This window comes from Vitis riparia, chromosome 18, assembly GCF_004353265.1.
Source record: "Vitis riparia cultivar Riparia Gloire de Montpellier isolate 1030 chromosome 18, EGFV_Vit.rip_1.0, whole genome shotgun sequence".
In the NCBI taxonomy this organism is placed as follows: domain Eukaryota; kingdom Viridiplantae; phylum Streptophyta; class Magnoliopsida; order Vitales; family Vitaceae; genus Vitis; species Vitis riparia.
In genome coordinates, this window is record NC_048448.1 from 36,546,258 (window position 1) to 36,565,179 (window position 18,922).

The window sequence follows — 18,922 nt, forward strand, 5'->3', positions numbered from 1 at the left end:
AGGGTAAGTGGAAGCTTACTAAGGGTTCTCTTATTTTAGCTAAAGGGAAGAAAAACAATACTCTCTATAATACAGAAGCGAGACTAGGTAAGAGAGATGTGAATATTGTTGAGAATGAAGTCTCTACTGAGCTATGACATAAGCGGCTTGGCCACATAAGTGAAAATGGACTTTAGGTTCTTGCCAGAAATAAACTTCTACTAGTTAAAGGTACGTCACTATTACCTTGTATACATTGTATGTCTGAAAAGCAAAATAGAGTTGCATTTCGTAGATTTCCTTCACGTGGAAAACCAAATATTCTTGATTTAGTTCACACTGATGTTTGTACTATGCAAAGTAATACTCTTGGTGGTGCACTTTATTATGTGACTTTTATTTATGATCATTAAAGAAAGGTGTGGGTATATGCTTTGAAATCCAAAGACCAGGTACTTGATGTATTCAAAGATTTTCATGTGAAGGTTGAGAGGCAAATTGGCAAGCAATTAAAATCTGTCAGAGCAAACAATGGTGGTGAATATAAGGGGCCATTTGAGCAATATTATAGAAGTCATGGCATCAGGCTTGAGAAGACGGTTCCTAGGACCTTGCAGCAAAATGGTGTAGCTAAGAGAATGAATAGAACCATATGTGATAGAATCAAGTGTATGCTCTTTCATACAAAATTGCTTAAGTCTTTTTAGGGTGAGGCTATGAGGACAATCGTTGATTTGATTAATCTGCCTCCATCATCTTTTAGAGAGTGATATTCCAAAGAGGGTTTGGATAGGAAAACTTGTTTCCTTTGAGTACTTGAGAGTGTTTGACTGCAGGGCATTTGTTCATGTTCCTAGAGATGAGCGGTCCAAGCTTGATAACAAGGCTAAACAGTGTATCTTCCTAGGTTATTCAAATGAAGAGTTTGGGTACAGGTTATGGGATCCAACTACCAAAAATATTATAAAAAACAGAGATGTTGTCTTCTTTAAAGATCAAACCATTGAAGACTTGGATTGAGTTAAGAAGCCAAAGCCTTTTAGTGAAGAATAGGTTGATTTGGGTCTAGTCTCTCCTAACTTTGTGGGACATAATGAACATAGGGAAGTTGTGTAAGAAGAGTATATTGATATAGTTGATAGAAATGATGAGTCTACAGTTGATGATATAGAAGAAAATCCTACAGTTGAGAATGGTGGCCTAGAATAGCAACAAGAACAAGCTACTTTAGAGTTGCCTACTGAAACACAGTTAAGAAGATATACTAGAGAGTGTCAACATTCTAGAAGGTATACTAGTGATAATTATTTGTTGCTTTCTGATGAGGGAGAGCCAAAAAATTATCAAGAGGTTCTACTGCATGATGAGAAAAAAAAGTGGTTGAGAGCACTGAAGAATAAATGGGTATTGAAAAGGAATCCTAAACCAAATAGATCACAACCAAGGTATAAGGCAAGATTGGTTGTGAAGGGTTTTAGTCAAAAGAAATGCATTGACTTTGAAGAGATTTTCTCGCCCGTGGTTAAGATGTCTTCGATCCGAGTTGTGTTAAGCTTGGCTGCCATTATGAATCTAGAGATTGAATAGCTTGATGTGAAGACTATTTTCCTCCATGGTGACTTAGAAGAGGTTTACAATCAAAGGCAATGAACACTTAGTCTATCGATTGAAGAAGAGCTTGTATGGTCTCAAACAGGCACCCAGACAGTGGTACAAGAAGTTTGATTCCTTCATGATTGAACATGGGTCTGATAGAATTGTTTCTGACGATTGTGTGTTTGTGAAGAAATTCTTTGATGGAGAATTTATTATTCTCTTGCTATATGTGGATGACATGCTGATTGTTGGTCATGATATTGGTAAAATTGATAAACTGAAAAAGGAGTTGAGCAAGTCCTTTGAAATGAAGGACTTGTGGTCTGCAAGTCAAATTCTTGGTATCAAGATTTCTCGAGATAAGACGAATGGAAAATTGTGGTTATTTCAAGAAAGCTATATTGAGAAGGTTTTAGACAAGTTTAACATGGGCAAGGCAAAACTAGTGAGTTCTCCACTTGGAAGTCATATAAAGCTATGTTCCAAACAAAGTCCTTTAAGTGAGAAAGAAAAAAAAGAAATGTGAAAGGTGCCCTATGCATCAATTGTGGGTAGCTTGATGTATGCCATGGTGTGCACGAGGCCTGATATTGCTCATGCTGTTGGAGTTGTCAGCATGTTCCTTTCTAATCCTAACAAAGAACATTGGGCTACAGTGAAATGGATTCTCAGGTATCTAAGGGGTACTTCTAAGACATGTTTATGTTTTGGGACTGACAAACCTGTGCTTGTAGGATGCACAAATGCAGATATGGTTGGGGATGTTGATTCCAGAAAGTCTACCTTTGGTTATTTGATCATTTTTTTTCAGGTGAAACAGTGTCATGACAATCAAGGTTGCAAAAATGTGTTGTTTTGTCGACCACAGAGGCTGAGTATATTGCTATCATCGAAGCTAGCAAGGAGTTACTATGGATGAAGAAGTTCTTACAAGAATTGGGTCTACAGTAAGAAATGTATCTACTCTACTATGATAGTAAGAGTGTTATTCATCTTAGTAAGAATCCAACTTTTCACTCTAGATCCAAGCATATTGATGTGAGATATCATTGGATTCGTGATGCACTAGAGATGAAATTGTTTGGCCTTGAGATAATCCATATTGATGAGAATGGATCAGATATGATGACAAAACCAATACATACAAAGAAACTACAATTCTGTAGAAAGCAACCAGGCTTGGTAGAGCCCTTCACATAGTCGGGAGGGGGAGATTTGTTGGGCTTCCTCGTATGTAAGGGAGTGGGCCCCATATGCTTGGGGACCAAGTCAGTTGCATTGAAAAAAAAGTAAAAGTAAAAGTAAAAGTTACAAATTTCAAAGGATGCTTATGAGTGGATCAACTTTTGGTCTCAATTAAAAATCCTAATTGAAAATAATATAAATATACAATTTTTATTTTATTTATTTATGGTGAGGATTATAAAATAGGTTGTTATTTTTTAATTTTAAATAAGAAAAACAAATAAGATAAAATAGAAATTGAAATAAAAAGAAAAATAAAATAAAAATCAAACAATATAAAATATTGAAGGTGATTGAATAAAAAAAGAAAAAGCTTACAACTCAAATAAGATCAATCTAAAAAATGCATTACATATTGAAATATCTCCATTTTCTTTATTAAAATATACCTATAAAATGCATTTCATATTGTTAGATGGTAAAGGAGCAACTAAAAAATCATTGAACTATAGGATGTAGCACATGAACTTTAGTTTTGATGACCTGAAGTGCATAGGTTGCTTTCATGCCATTGGGACTTGTTTAGGGTTCAAAGTTAAAAATAGGACTAATAATATTTAATCAGTAATATCATCTCAAACCTATTCCAGAATATGACAACCGGGTAAAATTAAAAATTAACCTAATGCTTCATAATTAAAAAAAAAAAACTTATTGATTTTTTTTTAAATCACTAGATATTGCATAATTTTTCTAAAATGAATGAGAAAAGTTATAATGGTGAAACTCTTGAAAAAAAAAACCTTTCAATTGCACTCACACTCCCTTAACAAAAAAAAAAAAAAACTTAAACATAAAATGGTTAAATATATAATAAGAGCAAACTCGTCAATCATCACATAAAAACCAATTTCTCCAGAGGGCGTTGACCCCCTCAACCCCCACAAGCTAACCAAGTAGCTCGACCTTGGCATTTTAAGCGAAGCGCAACAATACTGATTCAAGTTTCACAATCAACACCAATAAAGACAAGTACAATTGGTACTTAAAAAATTTATTTCTTTTAACTTTTTCCCTTTAAGTTGAATTTGATTTTTAAATGGTATTATCTGATTAATTATTTTGCAAATATATATATATCTTAAAATTGGTTAGTAAATTATATTACAGTTGTCAAAGATATTACCATATATAAAATACAACTTAATAAGTCTTAAGCATAACACAAAGCACAACAACAAGATATATTAATTTAAGTTACTAAGAGCTTATTTAGTTGTGTGATATAAAAATAGTTTTCTGTTTTTTTTAAAAAAAAATTATTTTGAAAAAATTTTGACACTATTTTAATGTAGTTCTTTGGAAACAATTTTTAAAGACAAAGTAAAATAGAGAACAATTTTTAAAGAACAAGTAAGAGTTGTCTTCACCAATTTTTTAAAAACAAAAAATATATAAACTCATTTGACCATATTTTTTGAAATATGTTTTTAAAAATTGTTTTTAAATTAAAGAATAAAAAACAATTTTTTAAAATAAGTTTCCAAAAATATGGCCAAACAAACCTAAATAATTGATATTTATAATATTAAAGAGAAAAAAAGTTAATTTAAGAGTTTGCATGCAGGTGTTTATCAGGCTGTAAAACTGGTTTACTAAGGCACCCATTTTATTTATATATTTATCATACCCAAGGATAAGACATTAAATTGTGTAATTTTTCTATAATGAACTACTTCACAAAATGCTTAATGCTTCAAAAGTGATAACTTATGAAGTAAATAATCAATCCCAACAACCTTAGTTAGCAAAACAATGTCATAATTCTATAGTTAGCAAAACAATGTCATAATTCTATTTTTAACTCATTTGAAATATTTCTCAAAACAATATTTCAAAGGAAAAAAAAAATTGAATTTATAATGTTGTTCCCTGCATTATTTGGTTTCTTATACTTGCTTCGAGAATCTATCTCCTTTTTATACCAACAAATATGTATAATACAAAATAAAATAAAGTGTGAGGCACCACTTTAATCAGAATTATTAATTGACATGAAATGTTTGACTTGCCTTGATTAATAAGGACTTTCATGGCTTACCTTATAGAGGTTGGGGCCTTAACATTAATGGCTAAGGTGTAATTTCCTGCATTAACTTAAAAAAAATGTTTAATACTGCAGTCAAGCTCGTACAACATATGCTCTAAAATCAATGATGTAATTTTCTGCATTGAGTTATTTAACAAAAATGGTTTTTGAGTAAAACAGATTTGCATTTTAGCCAATGGAGGCCTATGGACTTTCAAAACCGGGGTACACTAGGGAAAAAAAGAGAACAAAAAGAAGAAAATGAGATCATTAGAAGAATTTTCAGCCCCTTTAAATCACTTATCCATATAGTTTGAGATAAATGTTTAGTATCTTCTGCAGCATATCCATCCAACAAATTTGCAAAGAAGCTCCAACCAGTTGTGCATTTGGTCCTCTTCATCATCTTGGGCATCAACAACATTACTGTTAATATTCTGTGTCGTTGTATCCATTGGAGAATCGCTACACTCAGTGCACTGTGTACAGTCATAGCTTGTTTGTGTGTTAGAATTTGTGTCTTCTGCTGCTGATCTGGTATCACAACTTCTCTGCTCATTATTGTACTCTATCATTGCCTGATGGTCGCGCTTGGTGGCTTCTGTGTTGTCACAGCTTCTCTGAGCATCAGTACTGGTATCTTCTGGGATGTTTCTGTTGATAACATCACCTGTATATATAAGATAGTACCCACACTCTTTCACTTCGACTGGTGCATCCAAGCTATCAAATGAAGCCTTCAAACGTCTCCATTCGTTTGACCAGTACTGGTTGTCAATAGCAACCTTGGGATAATAAGTCACACACATTTGACTTGATTCACCACAAATTCGGCAGCAATAAAACCAGACATCATCCACGTGACAGCATTCAGATTGATCACCACAGATATTGAGTTCGCAATTCAACTCATTACAAGCCATAGGAATAAAAACAGAGTATAAAGCAAATCCTAAGAAGTCATCTTTTCTGTACCAATCCATAGGAAGCTCTATTGTTATTTGAGATCCTTTTTTTTGCTGGCTTATCCACTCTGGAATTCCATTATTTCCCGAAATAACAACTCTGATTGCTTTGTCCCAATAGGAGCCGCATTCAAATTCCTGCACAGAAGTACAGGTGTTAATACTCTGTTCATAAGGAAAAATGGCTGACTGTTATGAAAATCATACCTCAATTGTTGATTTAAAGCATTTGAACAGAGAAACACCAAGTAGACTCGATGGACTTGATAAAGATTCCAAGCATGTGCAACTGTGGACATCTAGAACTCGTAAACTTGGTGGAAGCTCTGGAACTTGTAGAAGCCCCTGGCAGTGACTCAATTCAAGGACTCTCAGTTTAGAAAGTTGAATGATGCCTGCAAGTATGCTACTAAAACAGTCCATGCTTAGATTTAGACCTGAAGCGTGCAAACCCTCTAAACATTGCAAACTCCTCAGGTTCTCGGGAAATTTCTCAAGTTTTGTACAGAAACTGACATTTAGGAATTTGAGAGAACTCAAATTACAAATGCTTTCTGGAAGACTCACAAGGTTGCTGCAACCTGAAAGACTCAAATATTGAAGCCCTCTTACAAATTGAATTGATGCTGGTAGTTCTTCTATAGCAGTTCCATCTAAATGAAGCTCTCTTAAATTTTCCACATCCTCAAGGATTTCGGGAAAGCTCCTTAATCGTGAACAGCCTGAGCAGAAGAGAGTTGTAAGGGATTTCAACTCACATATGCTACTGGGAAGATGCTCAAGGTTTTTGCATTCTCGCAAACACAACCTATCAAGTTCTAAGGGACACTCAATAGTGGGTAGTTCATTGATGGCATTTCTCTTTAAACAAAGCTTCCGTCGGGATTGCACATCCTCTTGACATTCCCGGCAAATGGTGGGTGTCATTGCTTTACCATTGTTCTTTTCATGATCATGGGCATATATAAGATGGATCCCACACTCTTCCACTTTCATTGCTTTACCACGTGAGAAGCCACAAAATGAAGCTGTCAACTGCCTCCATTTATTTGAGGGGTAGTTCTTCACAATCTCCACCTTCGGATAATAAGTCATCCACATTTTTGGTACAACATCATAGCAGTGATACGAGGGATAAAACTGGAGTTCATCCACAAACTGAATTTCATGACCACGCAAAGTCAAACCATACTGGAAGTAAGTTGCATCATTCTCCAGTGTCTCCTCAGATTCATTATCAAGTGGATCATAGACACAGTACAAAACAAAACCCAACAAGTCGTTATTTTTATACCAATTTTGAGGAAGCTTTGCTGCTACTGTAGCTCCCTTTTTGCGATGGCTTATCCATTTTGGCATTCCACAACTTACTGAAATAATAAGATTTACTCGGGTAAAACGTTTTTCTCTATGATAAATCTTGCATTCACAATCCTGCAAAAAATTTAATTAACACGTAAATCCCTATGTCTCCACAAAAAAAGTTTTGTTCTATGAATATCATACCTGAATCACTGATTTGAAGCAGTTGAATAGAGAAGACCAGAGTAGACCTGAAGAAGTTTCCAGCCGTGTGCACTCCTGTACATCTAAGACACGCAAACTGGATGGAAGCGCTGGAATTTGTCGAAGCTCTTGACAGTGACCCAAGTCAAGGAGTCTCAGCATAGAAAGTTGACTGACCCCAGAAGGTATGCTCCTGAAAAGATTCCCGATTAGAAGTAATTTTTGCAGAGATGATAGGTGGCGAATTTCAGTGGGGATTCCTCCTTCATCTATACCGCAGAAAGATAGATCTAACACTTCCAACGAGTACAAGCAGCAAATATCACTCAGGACTACTCCTTGCATTAGCTTTGAATTAAATAGAATTAACTCCTTTAAGGAGCATAAACCTGACAAAGAAAGCAATTGGCAACATGTTGAATTTAAGCCAGAAGCACGGAGACACTTCAAGCTTTGCAGCCTCCCCAGGTTTTGTGGCAATTTGTGGAGTTTTGAACAGTAACCGACATCGAGAACTTCAAGAAAGCATAAATCACAAATGCTTTCTGGAAGAGTCACAAGGTTTTCGCAGCCGTCCAGATTCAAAACTTCAAGCCTATTCAAATGTTTGATTGATGATGGGAGCTCTTTTATAGCCGTTTTGTTCAAATGAAGCACCCTTAAGTTTTCCATATTCTCCAAGATTTCTGGAAAGTACTGTAATTGTGAACAGTGAGAGCAAAAGAGAGAGTTTATGGATTTGAACTCCCAAATGCTTGTTGGCAGACTCTCAAGGTTTTTGCACTCTCGCAAACATAAGGTATCAAATTCAGAGGCACGCTCAATGGGTAGTAGGCTTATTGTCTGACCCTTTAAACAAAGCTTTCGGTGTTCCACGTTCCTCTGACATTCCAAGCAGCTAGCATCCACATCCTCAGTCTGTACTATTGGATCTTGGGAGTATATAGGTTGGAGCCCACACTTGAGCACCTTAAAATGATTGCGAGAGCCCATAAATGCAGCATTAAGATGCATGAATCGATTGGTGTGACAGCTCTCCAGAATAGCAGCCTTGGGATAGAATATCACCCACACTTGTTCTGATACACCTCCATCATGGTAGCATTTACAAGTAGTGCGAAAACTGAGATGTCGCAGACGTAGGAAAGAAAATCCATGTACTTCACTCAATGACAATTGACATTTTAACTCAGTGGAGATTGAAGATTCAGCTTCAAGTAAATCGTCATATTCATCTAGGGCTTCGTCACCAGATTCATTCTTCGATGTATCTGCAAAATCATTTTCTGGTAGTGGAGCATAAACACAACATATAGCAATTCCCAAGAAGTCATTATTTTCGTAACAATTCTGAGGAAGATCCATTGTGATCTGACATCCCTCTCGCTGATTCCTTATCCACTTGGGAATTCCACTGCTTCCCGGAACAACAATACAGATTCCATGGCCAATGTAGTGAGAATCAGCGAGAAATACTCCATTTGAATTGCTCTCGTGTTTCAAATCCTGCACAAAAGGACAATGTAAATCCAGTGGGTCTGCCATTATATTAAAGCATTTTGGTGCTAAGTTCTTTTTATCCTTGATCTTTTATGAGAGCTGAGCCAATAAGGCTTACACTTAAAAATTTAATGTGTTTGAAGCACTTCTCTAAAATCCATCATTCAATTATTAGAAAACAAGTAAAGTATTTTTCATATGTTGATTAATATACCCAAGGTAGTTCTTGAATTATCCCAACACAAACATCTTTCAAGTCTTAATTTTGTCAAATCAATATATATCTATAAATTTCTAAAGAAACTACTATAATGACGCACATTCATCCATGAGTTAGGTAGATTTTATCTCTTGAAAGAGTTCGAAGATAGTGCAAACAAAATTCACTGTACAATTCATATCTCTCAATGGTATGTTATTCAACTAAAACTAGTAATGTCTTACGTTAATGGGCTTAGTTTTATAATGTAAAACTAGATCTTTAATATATTAATAGCTCTCATGCTATGACAAGGCATAATTATGATTTATCACTCACACCATAATGCTTTTAACATATGTTTTATTGAAAGTAATTGCTTAGTTTGTTAGCTTCTTATTAAGCTAGGAAACTTAGCAATTAAAATATAGAAACATCCCCTATAAGTGTTCTTCCCATCTTTAGACTTTCCATCCCTAGTCAACATTTGTATGAAAAATGTTGTCTACAAATATATTGGTGTAATACCACAATCCAAGTTTATAAGTACCAACCACCAATATAATGATTCTATTAACAACTCTAAGGTGTGATTTCTTAGGAAGATTGTTATCAAGCATAAACTCCTGTGCTATAGGTTTATCCAGCCTAAATGTCATTAGATAAAGAAGGCTTCCAACCCTTGATCTACAAGTGGATAGATCTACAAACTTACCACTCCCATCTCTTGTAAAGTTTTTCCTACAACTTTTCTTTTGTCGTGACCTAGCTAAGTTCATCCATTTTAATTTAGCTCCTAGAGAGGACCCCATCGCTAACATTTCCAATCACATTGTTGATAGGATGATCACTAGTTTCTCTTATTTTGCTCCATGTGGATGTTTGCTTGATTTTCAACATTGAGTTCATTCACATTCTCAATCATTCATCTCTTTTTTTTCTCACCTAAATCTAGAATGTTTGATGAAATATCCTTAAGAAAAACACATTATTTTCTTTACTTCCTAAGTCATCTATCAATACATTGACCGATTCAATTACAACTCTTTAATTATTAAAGAAGATCTTAAAGGATTTAATCCAAGTTGAGTATCTAACAAAAATTATTTCAACACGCTTTGATTCAAACATCCCTAATTTTTTAGAATTGTTTAAATAAGACATTGTTTCTAAAAACTATATTTTACATTAAGCTTCCTACTTGTCTAAACATCATAGCAAGTCCTTTTGGTTCTAACTTATAGGTGGACTCAATTAGAAGTATAAGATGTTGTGCTTATGGATTCAACTAACAAGTTGTTAGAGCCTTTGGATTAATCCATTCTAAGCCTAGGATCGTTGGGGTGTATGCAAAAACTATCTTAGGGATCTCTATATCTACGCAACAGAAGTGTATACATGAAAAACTATAGATCCGTGTGCTTAAAAAAAGAAACCTTCAATCTTAATGTTTCCAAAATGATTTCAGTCAATGAAGAAGCTAGTGCAAATAAAAAAACCAAGATCTCTTTTGCTCGATGGCTCTTTTTCCTAGATCTAGGCACTTGTAGATGGTGGAATCCTCATAGAAGGGTGGAGGCTAGGGTTCCTCTCTCTAGATTCTAAAGAAATGGAAGAAAAATAAAAAAGTCCTAACCTCTAAATGGATTTGTATAGGATTCCCTATGGGCTTAAGTGACTTGAGCCTATCTTAGGCTTAGGGGTCACTAAAAAAAGCCCACTTGGATCCTAATTAATTAATTATCCTATTAGGGTCCAATTAATTAATTATCCCATTCCAAAAACATTATTCATAAGATCTAAAGCAACTTTGCATTTTTACCAAAACACCCTTATGCACACATATGAATAAATAACCCATATATCCCTTAAGTAATGTGTCACATAGAAGTATGAACTCGAGTAGGGACCATTAAGATTCGTAGGAAAATAGTGGCTCCTTTATAATCTAATTCTAAAGTTGACTTAATATCCCACTATAAAGAATCATCTACACTCAAATATCCTATGATATTACATTAATATAAAATACGTGAGTCTGTGACCTACTAACGACTCAAACCAAGCTCCCCATGAACTAGTGTCCATAATATAATGAGGTGAACGCTATCAATCTTTTAAGATTATCTTTCCAATCCTTGAGTTATAGATCATCCCATTAAGTGATAAATTGACATACTCTAACTCACAACGAACATATGTTAAATTCTACTAAATGAATTACTACAACCATAGATTTCATGATCACATGTCCTTAAGATCACCCAATGGGACACACTATCTTAATCTTATGAGATATTATGATGCATATCTTATGCAAATCTATTGCCACCTACCTTAATCAACAGCGACCCAATCCATAGGAAATATGTGACCATCCTACGGGCTCACCCGTAAATCAAAGTCACTAAAAACTTCAACACTAGCTCAATATTTCCTCAAGGTTGAGAGTGCATCCAGTATAGTAGCTTGGTGAATCGTGACTACCTCAATAGCTAATGTCATGATTCATTGTAAATTCTGTCTAATGTGTAATCATATATACTAATGCAATCACCTTAGAAACCTCATCTGAATGACTAAGACAAGTCAACCTTCCAATTAGAAGGTAGTGCACTATAATCTCAAATGGATTACCTAAATCCATCAACCAACTATGAACAAATCATAAATCTTGCAAGGAACCTATGACTTAAATCTTTCGTGCAACTCCTAATTCACTTAAGTCATTTATAATACCACTAATGCATGCATGAATACTCAAATCAATATCAATGTAAACAAGGATAAATTAGTGGAAACTCAAGCCTAACTTTGTTGCATTATCTCTTGCTTATAAGGGCTCTATCTTAACATAAATATCTAGGTAGGTTCTTGAAATCCAATATAATATGTGCTATCTCTTGGAGCATTTTATTTTTCCTTTCAATAACTTCATTTTTCTATGGAGTTTTAGATGTTGAAAGCTCTTCTTTAATTTCCTTCTCCTCACAAAAACTCTAGAAGTTAGAATTACAAACTCCTTTCCTCTATTATTTCTTATTTTTCTTATTGAAAATTCATTTTTATTCATCATTTGAAAGCATAACACTTTGAATCTTAGGATGTACTTCTTTCTTCCTAGGCATTGCACTCTCATAGGACCCATTAAATCCATATGTAACATCTCTAAGATCCTAGAAGAAGAGAAAATCATTTTTCTCTCACTCATGTGAATTCATTTTCTTAGATAGGACAAATATTAGCATTTTTAGGTTTTCCTAAATGGGAATTGCTTTAACTAGTTCTTTAATTATAATCTTAGACAAATCATTAGAGTTTAAATGTGCTATCATACAATGCTACATGTCTTTGGATGTAAATTTCACATTTTACAACTATGTGCACTAGAGGATGAGGAAGAAGTAGAGAGGTGTACAAAGGCATAACAAAAATTATCAAAAATTCTATTTCTTACCAACACACATCCTTGAATAGACACTGATTTTGAGTAAAATGAACAAAGCACATACAATAATTTAACTTGCGTTAATTAAGTTTGCTTTCAATCCCTCAATATATAGTAACTCCTTGACTATAGGTAAATTTGGACCTTTTATGGTACCTTTCACTTTCAAGTTGGTTATATGTAATGCAACCATCCCCAAATACAACCAAGCTTCCCTTTATAGGTTCAAATGTGGAGAAAGACTCTAAGTTCATTGGTTGTTGCAAAGCAACTTCTTCTTCATATAGATTCAGAGAACCAAAATAAGAAGATGTTTTCACTTGTAGCAACATCTTCATGTAGATTCAGAGAACTCAAATTGTAACTTCAAATTCACTCTTAGAATCTCGATTAAGGTAAAGCTCACATTTCAAACTCTCCCACCAAGAGTTTCACTTACTCTTCCTTTTTGAAATGAGAGTAGAACCAACTTAGTGCCAAGGGACATAAGGCACACCCTTGTTGGTCTATTGTCATGCAAATTTCAAGGTGGAGGAGCATCCAACTAACTCAACAAATGTTTTTTCGCTTCCGGCCATTTGTTTCTATGGTCTAGAAAAGTATGTCCTAGATGATTCCCATTGTTTCAACTCTTTCATGAAAAATGCTTCTCAAATCACTCCGGTCTTTCACTCACATTACCTGTGAACTCCAATCTGCAGTAGTGAAATCCTATCAAAAGACTTGGATTGAGTTCCTGGTTCTCGGTTGCTTAGCTCTACTAAACCAGGACTTCTGTTAGCAACCTGGAGCAAGTAGCTTATCCTTTCAATCCCATTTTCAAGCTCAATTCCCTCCACCAGTGAAAGCAAATGGTCTTATATGATCAACTCCATTCACTCCAGGGCTATACAGGAAACACTTGTGAGCTGGCAGGCAGTAGCTCCTCCCGACTCACCATATTTCCAACCCCATTTGCTCCATCAAATTCATAAGAAGCTAACAAAACAACTAGCATTATATATCATACAATATCTATGCTTGTTAATTTACATGGAAAAGACAATTTCTACCCTAAATATGCCAACATACAGGAATACATATAATTTATACAAACAATTGTACGCTAACACAAGAAAATCATACCTGATTTGCTGATTTGAGGCAATTCACCAGAGAATGCATCGGTGGCAATGAGGTCCCCACTGAGCTGTGCATATCTAACAGTCGCAGACTTGAAGGAAGCTCTGGAATTTGTGAAAGCTTCTTGCAGTGACTCAAGTCAAGGGCTCTAAGGTTAGAGAGTTGACTGATACCCACAAGTATGTCACTGAGGGTTCCTCCTTCCTCTGGATTGCACCGACTTAGATTTAATACTTCCAGTGAGGATAGATGGAAAATACAATGGAAGACTCCTCCATTTAGATTGCAGTTTCTTAGACTTAATTCTTTCAATGCGTTCAAGCAGTTATCACTCTTTATTACTCCTGGTGTTAGATTGCATTGATCTAAATATAGTTCCCTTAAGAGAGATAAACCTGACAAAGAAGGCAATTGACAACTGAGAGAATTTAAGGAAAGAAACTCTAGACATGGCATTCTCTCCAGGTCCTCCGGCAATCTGTCAAGTTTTGAGCAGCCTTCAAGACTTAGAACTACAAGAAATCTCAAATTACAAATGCTGTTCGGGAGGCCTTCAAGGTTTTTACAATTACCCAAATACAAGTCGCGAAGACCTTCTAGAAGTTCAATCGATGATGGTAGCTCTTTAATAGCTGTTTCATCTAAACTCAGCTGCTCTAGTTTTCCAATGTTGCAGTTGATTTTTGGAAAACTAGTTAGTTTTGAACAGCCACTGCAATCAAGAATTAAAAGGAGTTTCAACTGATGAATGTCCCCAGGAAGACTCTCAAGGCTTACACACCCTATAAATTTCAAGGAAAAAAAAAGTTAGTTTAATAACACTCTTACATGTGCGTGAATCTTAAGTAAAATTATACAACCTGAAAGAATTAGTTCCTCCAAATATGGCATGTTTGAGAAATTTGGTAGTTCAATGAGCTGTTGTGAATCACTGAGATCGATGTACCTTAAATTTCTAAGACACTGGAACAAAATAGAATTTCTATTAATAAATCAATTTCAAAAAACTTTAAAATATTATAAAATAAAAGCATAAATAAATAATAATCATACCATGTTTCCTTTCCAAAGTAGTTTTATGTTACTATTGCTCAAACTGAGGGAAACAAGATTGTTTGCATGAAAGTTTGATGGTAGAGATTCTAAAGAATATCTATCCCATCTAAGGCATGTCAAGTCATCAGACGGAAATACAAAATCTTCAGAGAGTTGTATGCGATTGTGGAAGACAAAAAGCAATCTAAGTCTATGCATCCTTTCGAAAGCTTCGGATGTAAACTGTATCTGTTTTGATTTGTCCACATCAAGGGATATCCCTTCAATTTTTTCAGTCCCCTAGATAATAAGAGTATAAAATTAGAAAAGCACAATACATATAAATCCTTACTAAGGCGATATAGATAAATAACTTCTTGAACAAAATGTCTATATTTATATTTATATATACGTATATGTATCTTACCGTATTTCTTTTTAATACTCGATAAATATCTGTATGTCTCCATAATCTGCTCCTCTCTCCTGGCTCATTAGGACATTCTTCATCAACAATGCCCTTGCCCATTTGGGCTAACAAATCATGCATATCTATTCTGTTGTCCTTTGAAATGGTTATGAAACACCTATCAACGAGAGCATTTATTCCACTTTCCGCTTCTAATCCGGAACCATCCAATACTCTTGAAACTAGTTTCACATCATCTCCTTTAAAGAAACATGCAATGTCGAGAAATATCATCCTTTGTGTATAATCCAATCCATCAAAACTTATTTTAAGCACTTTTACAATTTCCATGTTAGGCACTTTTTCCAGCTTCCGCAATTCGCTTTTCCAATCTGGTAGCCCCTTTCCAAATAATAGAGAACCCAAAACTTTAAGTGCTAATGGAAGACCATCAGCATATCGTACTACTTGATGAGAGAGATCTCCAGAACCTACCTTCGGATGATGTTGTTTAAAGGCATAACGACAAAAAAGTTGAAGAGCTTCATGAAAATTTAATTTCTCAACTTCATACATATCATTCACTCCATGCCTAGTTAGCAAATCTTTTTTCCTAGTGGTAATGATGATTCTACTTCCTGGACCAAACCAATTATGCTTTCCAATCAAGTGTTCTAATTGTGTCAGCTCATCTACATCATCCAGAAAAACAAGAACCTTTTTTGAGGAAAGCTTGTCCCTTATTTCTTTGATACCTTCATGAACATTCCTTAAAACTATTTTCTTCGTTGTCCTTAGAGTATCATTAAGAAGTTGTTGTTGTAACTTAAGAAGACCAGAATTTTCTGTGGATTCTTTTCTGACATCCGTGAGCAAGCTAACACTTTTGAATTGATTTGAGATTTGGTTATAAAGAGCATTGATGATGGTGGTCTTGCCGATACCACCAAGCCCATACACCCCGACCATGCGAACATCATTCAACTCAATCTTTAACAATGATATTAGTCTTTCCAAACGAGAATCCATTCCAACAATGTTCTCGTTAACATCTAAAGTTTTAGGGAAGCTTCTAGAGACGTTCTCAATAATTTCATCAATAAGCTCTGATTCATACCTGCCAATTGCAAAGCATAATGGGACATGTGTACTGGCGCATTAGGATGAGTTGCAAAAAACAATAAATTATATGAAATAAATTTAATGATGCCTAGTTTTCCAACTATAACTTAGTAGGGTTAAAAGGAATTTAAATTAAATAAAATAAACCACATCTATCAAATTACACGAGTACAGTTTCATTATTCTATATACTTGCTCATATATATGATAGCAATAAGGAAAGAAAATGTAAAATATGAATTGCATTATTAAAAGTGGAAAAAAAAAACTAAAATATTTTTGTGTTAGCTTATACTATTCAATCTTGTGGAAGGTTCAAAATAAAGTTGACTTGTCTAGAACATTACTATCCTATTTTGATAAGGGATTCTATCATAGGATCAACTGCTAGTCTTCATCCAAGCTTTTTAATCTAATAATTTTACTACCAATTAGACGGTCAACATTACTATCTTCTATACTTGCATGACTTTCTCTCACCATTTATTTAGATAAATGTGCCTTGTTGTTCCATAAGTTGTATTTTGCATTTATTTTTGTCTCTAGCTGTATGAACAAAAAATTTTGAAAACCATTTAATCAAAAAATAACTTTTATGAATTAATTAAACATATTTTATTTATAATTTTAATTCTATTGCATGAATGAATTAAGAAAAAAAAATTATATCAATTTTAACCTAGAATAATTTAATATATTCTTTATGAATCAATAAATAGAATTTTGTTTTTAAGAAATTGTAATATTATGTTATCAAGTTTAAAATTTTAATGAACAGATCTTTATTTTATAAATAATAAAAATGAATAAAAAATTATAAAATTTTAAAACTCACTTAGCTTTAAGTGGTTAGTCAAATAGCTCATACTAAAAAAATTAGATATTTTTTATATCAGCAGAGAGAGAAAAGGAGAGTACTTCAAATGACAAATGAAGAGAAGTTACAATTACCTGTTCGTCGCATCATATCCGGCTAGATTGCTTGCTTGCCTCAGGGCAGTCTTCCATTTCCTTATCTTTTCCTTTCTCTCCTCATCTGCGTTCTCCTCATGATGGGTAAATGCTTCTCCATAAATCCCAGTTTGGTTCCGCACTTCAGACGGATCCACATGATAGAAAATTGGGATAACTACCATTTGTTCCCTTTCCTCTTTGCATTTCATGATCTTGACAAGCTCTTCCAGACACCATTTGGAATGAGCATAGGTTTTTGAGAAGACAATAATGGCACTCCTTGATTCCTCAATAGCTGTTAAGAGCTCTTGTGCAATCTCTTCACCCCTTCGAATTTCTTCATCATCTCTAAAGGTTCTAAAACCGCTATGAATCAAAGCCTTGTAGAGATGGTCAGTGAAGTTTCTGCGAGTATCTTCACCTCTAAAACTCAAAAACACATCGTAACTCCATTTAGAATGAGAAGTGGAAGAAGAAGAGGCCATGGTTGAACAGAAATTGAAAGAAAAATAAGGGTCTTTGGGTATTTAGTGGGTTGATTCCCTTAGCCTTAGATAAGTATGGATGTTGGTGGTGGGATGTGCTTTTTCTTTCTCGATTATTTTTATTCCTAGCTGTGTCCCTCTTTCTGGTTCACATGACTCAAGACTGTACCTCAATAATTATTTTTTACATACTTTCACATGATACAAATTTTTATTGATGTTAATATAATTTTATCATAAATTATTTAGAGTATAGATATAAATAAAATATCAATACCATAGGAAATATTAAACTAAAGTTAGGTGCATATGCAAAAAATAAAATATGGAAAATAGAATAGTCCAATCCGATCCACACATCTATCTTCCTATAAATTAAACTAATGATGGTGCATAAGACAAAAATAAGATTTGAAAAGGAGTATAGTCCAATTCAACTACCCACCTTCCAATAAATAAAACTCAAAATGGGCACATATTCCAAAAACAAATTTTGAAAAATAAAATAGTCCAAACCAACTTTATCAACATGTCCATCTTCCAATAAATTAAACTGAAAATGAGTCAGCTTATGATAAAACAAATGTCAGTTTCCATTTCATTCATATTAAATTCATTTATATATTTATATAAAAAATTATCCTTTGAATCTTTCTAGAAACATTAGATTTTAAGGAAATCATGCAACTATACTTTTCTTATTATCAATTTAAAATATAAAATCCTTCCATAGTTATTTATTAAAGTTCTACAAAGAAAATTAAGAAAATAAGGATTTGGTAGGTAATTATGTTTAAAAATAATTTTCTATTTTTTATAGTAGAAAACCATGTTCTAACTTTTTTTTTTTAAAAAAAAAAAATGCACATTAGACAAATTTTGACCAAGAAGAATTTCTTCAAAATTTGCTCTAGATACATGTTATTTTAAAAACATGATTTTGACATATTTTCAAATATTGTTTGTATGGTTTTTGAGCAAAAAAATGAAAAGATGGAGAATACTCCAAAAACTTTGCAAATGAAAATACTATGTTTTATATTTATGTTTTTCAAATACAATTTTGCAAATGAAATATTTGAGAATGTTCTTAAAAATTATTTTTTAAGAAGTGCTTTTGAAAACTTGGCTAAACATGACCTAAATATCCTAAACATGAAAGATACAAGAATGCAAGAAAAACATTTTCAATAATTTTATTTTATTTATTATATTAAAGAGTAACATTAATGTTTTATTATGAAGTTAAAATGTTTCATTCAATCAAAATTCATTCTGCTAGGTTTCAAGGAAAGCATTATTTATCAAGATGCTTCCCTTAGTTGTTT

General features: G+C 33.8%; 2 protein-coding genes across 3 annotated transcripts in view; both read right to left on the reverse strand.

Moving 5' to 3' along the window:
* Positions 1-4,775: 4,775 nt before the first annotated feature.
* Positions 4,776-18,922, reverse strand: part of LOC117906682 (disease resistance protein RPV1-like) — an 80,607-nt gene continuing 66,460 nt past the window's right edge. Inside the window, exon 5 of the mRNA XM_034819824.1 lies at positions 4,776-5,173. The gene's annotated coding sequence lies outside the window, so the exon portion shown is untranslated. The remainder of the gene's footprint in view (positions 5,174-18,922) is intronic.
* On the reverse strand, positions 4,961-17,644 carry LOC117906681 (disease resistance protein RUN1-like). 2 transcript variants are annotated; one of them, XM_034819822.1, is made up of 8 exons: positions 17,107-17,644; positions 15,052-16,150; positions 14,643-14,924; positions 14,450-14,552; positions 13,593-14,371; positions 7,321-8,826; positions 6,022-7,248; positions 4,961-5,952 (listed from the first exon to the last, which is right to left on the reverse strand). In XM_034819822.1, the coding sequence occupies exons 1-8, from the start codon at positions 17,592-17,594 to the stop codon at positions 5,176-5,178; spliced, it is 6,261 nt and encodes a 2,086-aa protein (XP_034675713.1). In that variant the 5' UTR covers positions 17,595-17,644; the 3' UTR covers positions 4,961-5,175. The 2 variants fall into 2 exon arrangements, with proteins under 2 accessions (XP_034675713.1, XP_034675714.1); XM_034819823.1 differs by lacking the exon at positions 14,643-14,924.

Coding starts and splice junctions, on each gene's coding strand:
- LOC117906681 (XM_034819822.1), bottom strand. CDS start 17,594: ATGGCCTCTTCTTCTTCCACTTCTCATTCTAAATGGAGTTACGATGTG. Junction 7,249..7,320: donor GCTTCAAATCAGTGATTCAG/GTATGATATTCA, acceptor AATTTTTTGCAG/GATTGTGAATGCAAGATTTA. Junction 5,953..6,021: donor GCTTTAAATCAACAATTGAG/GTATGATTTTCA, acceptor ACTTCTGTGCAG/GAATTTGAATGCGGCTCCTA.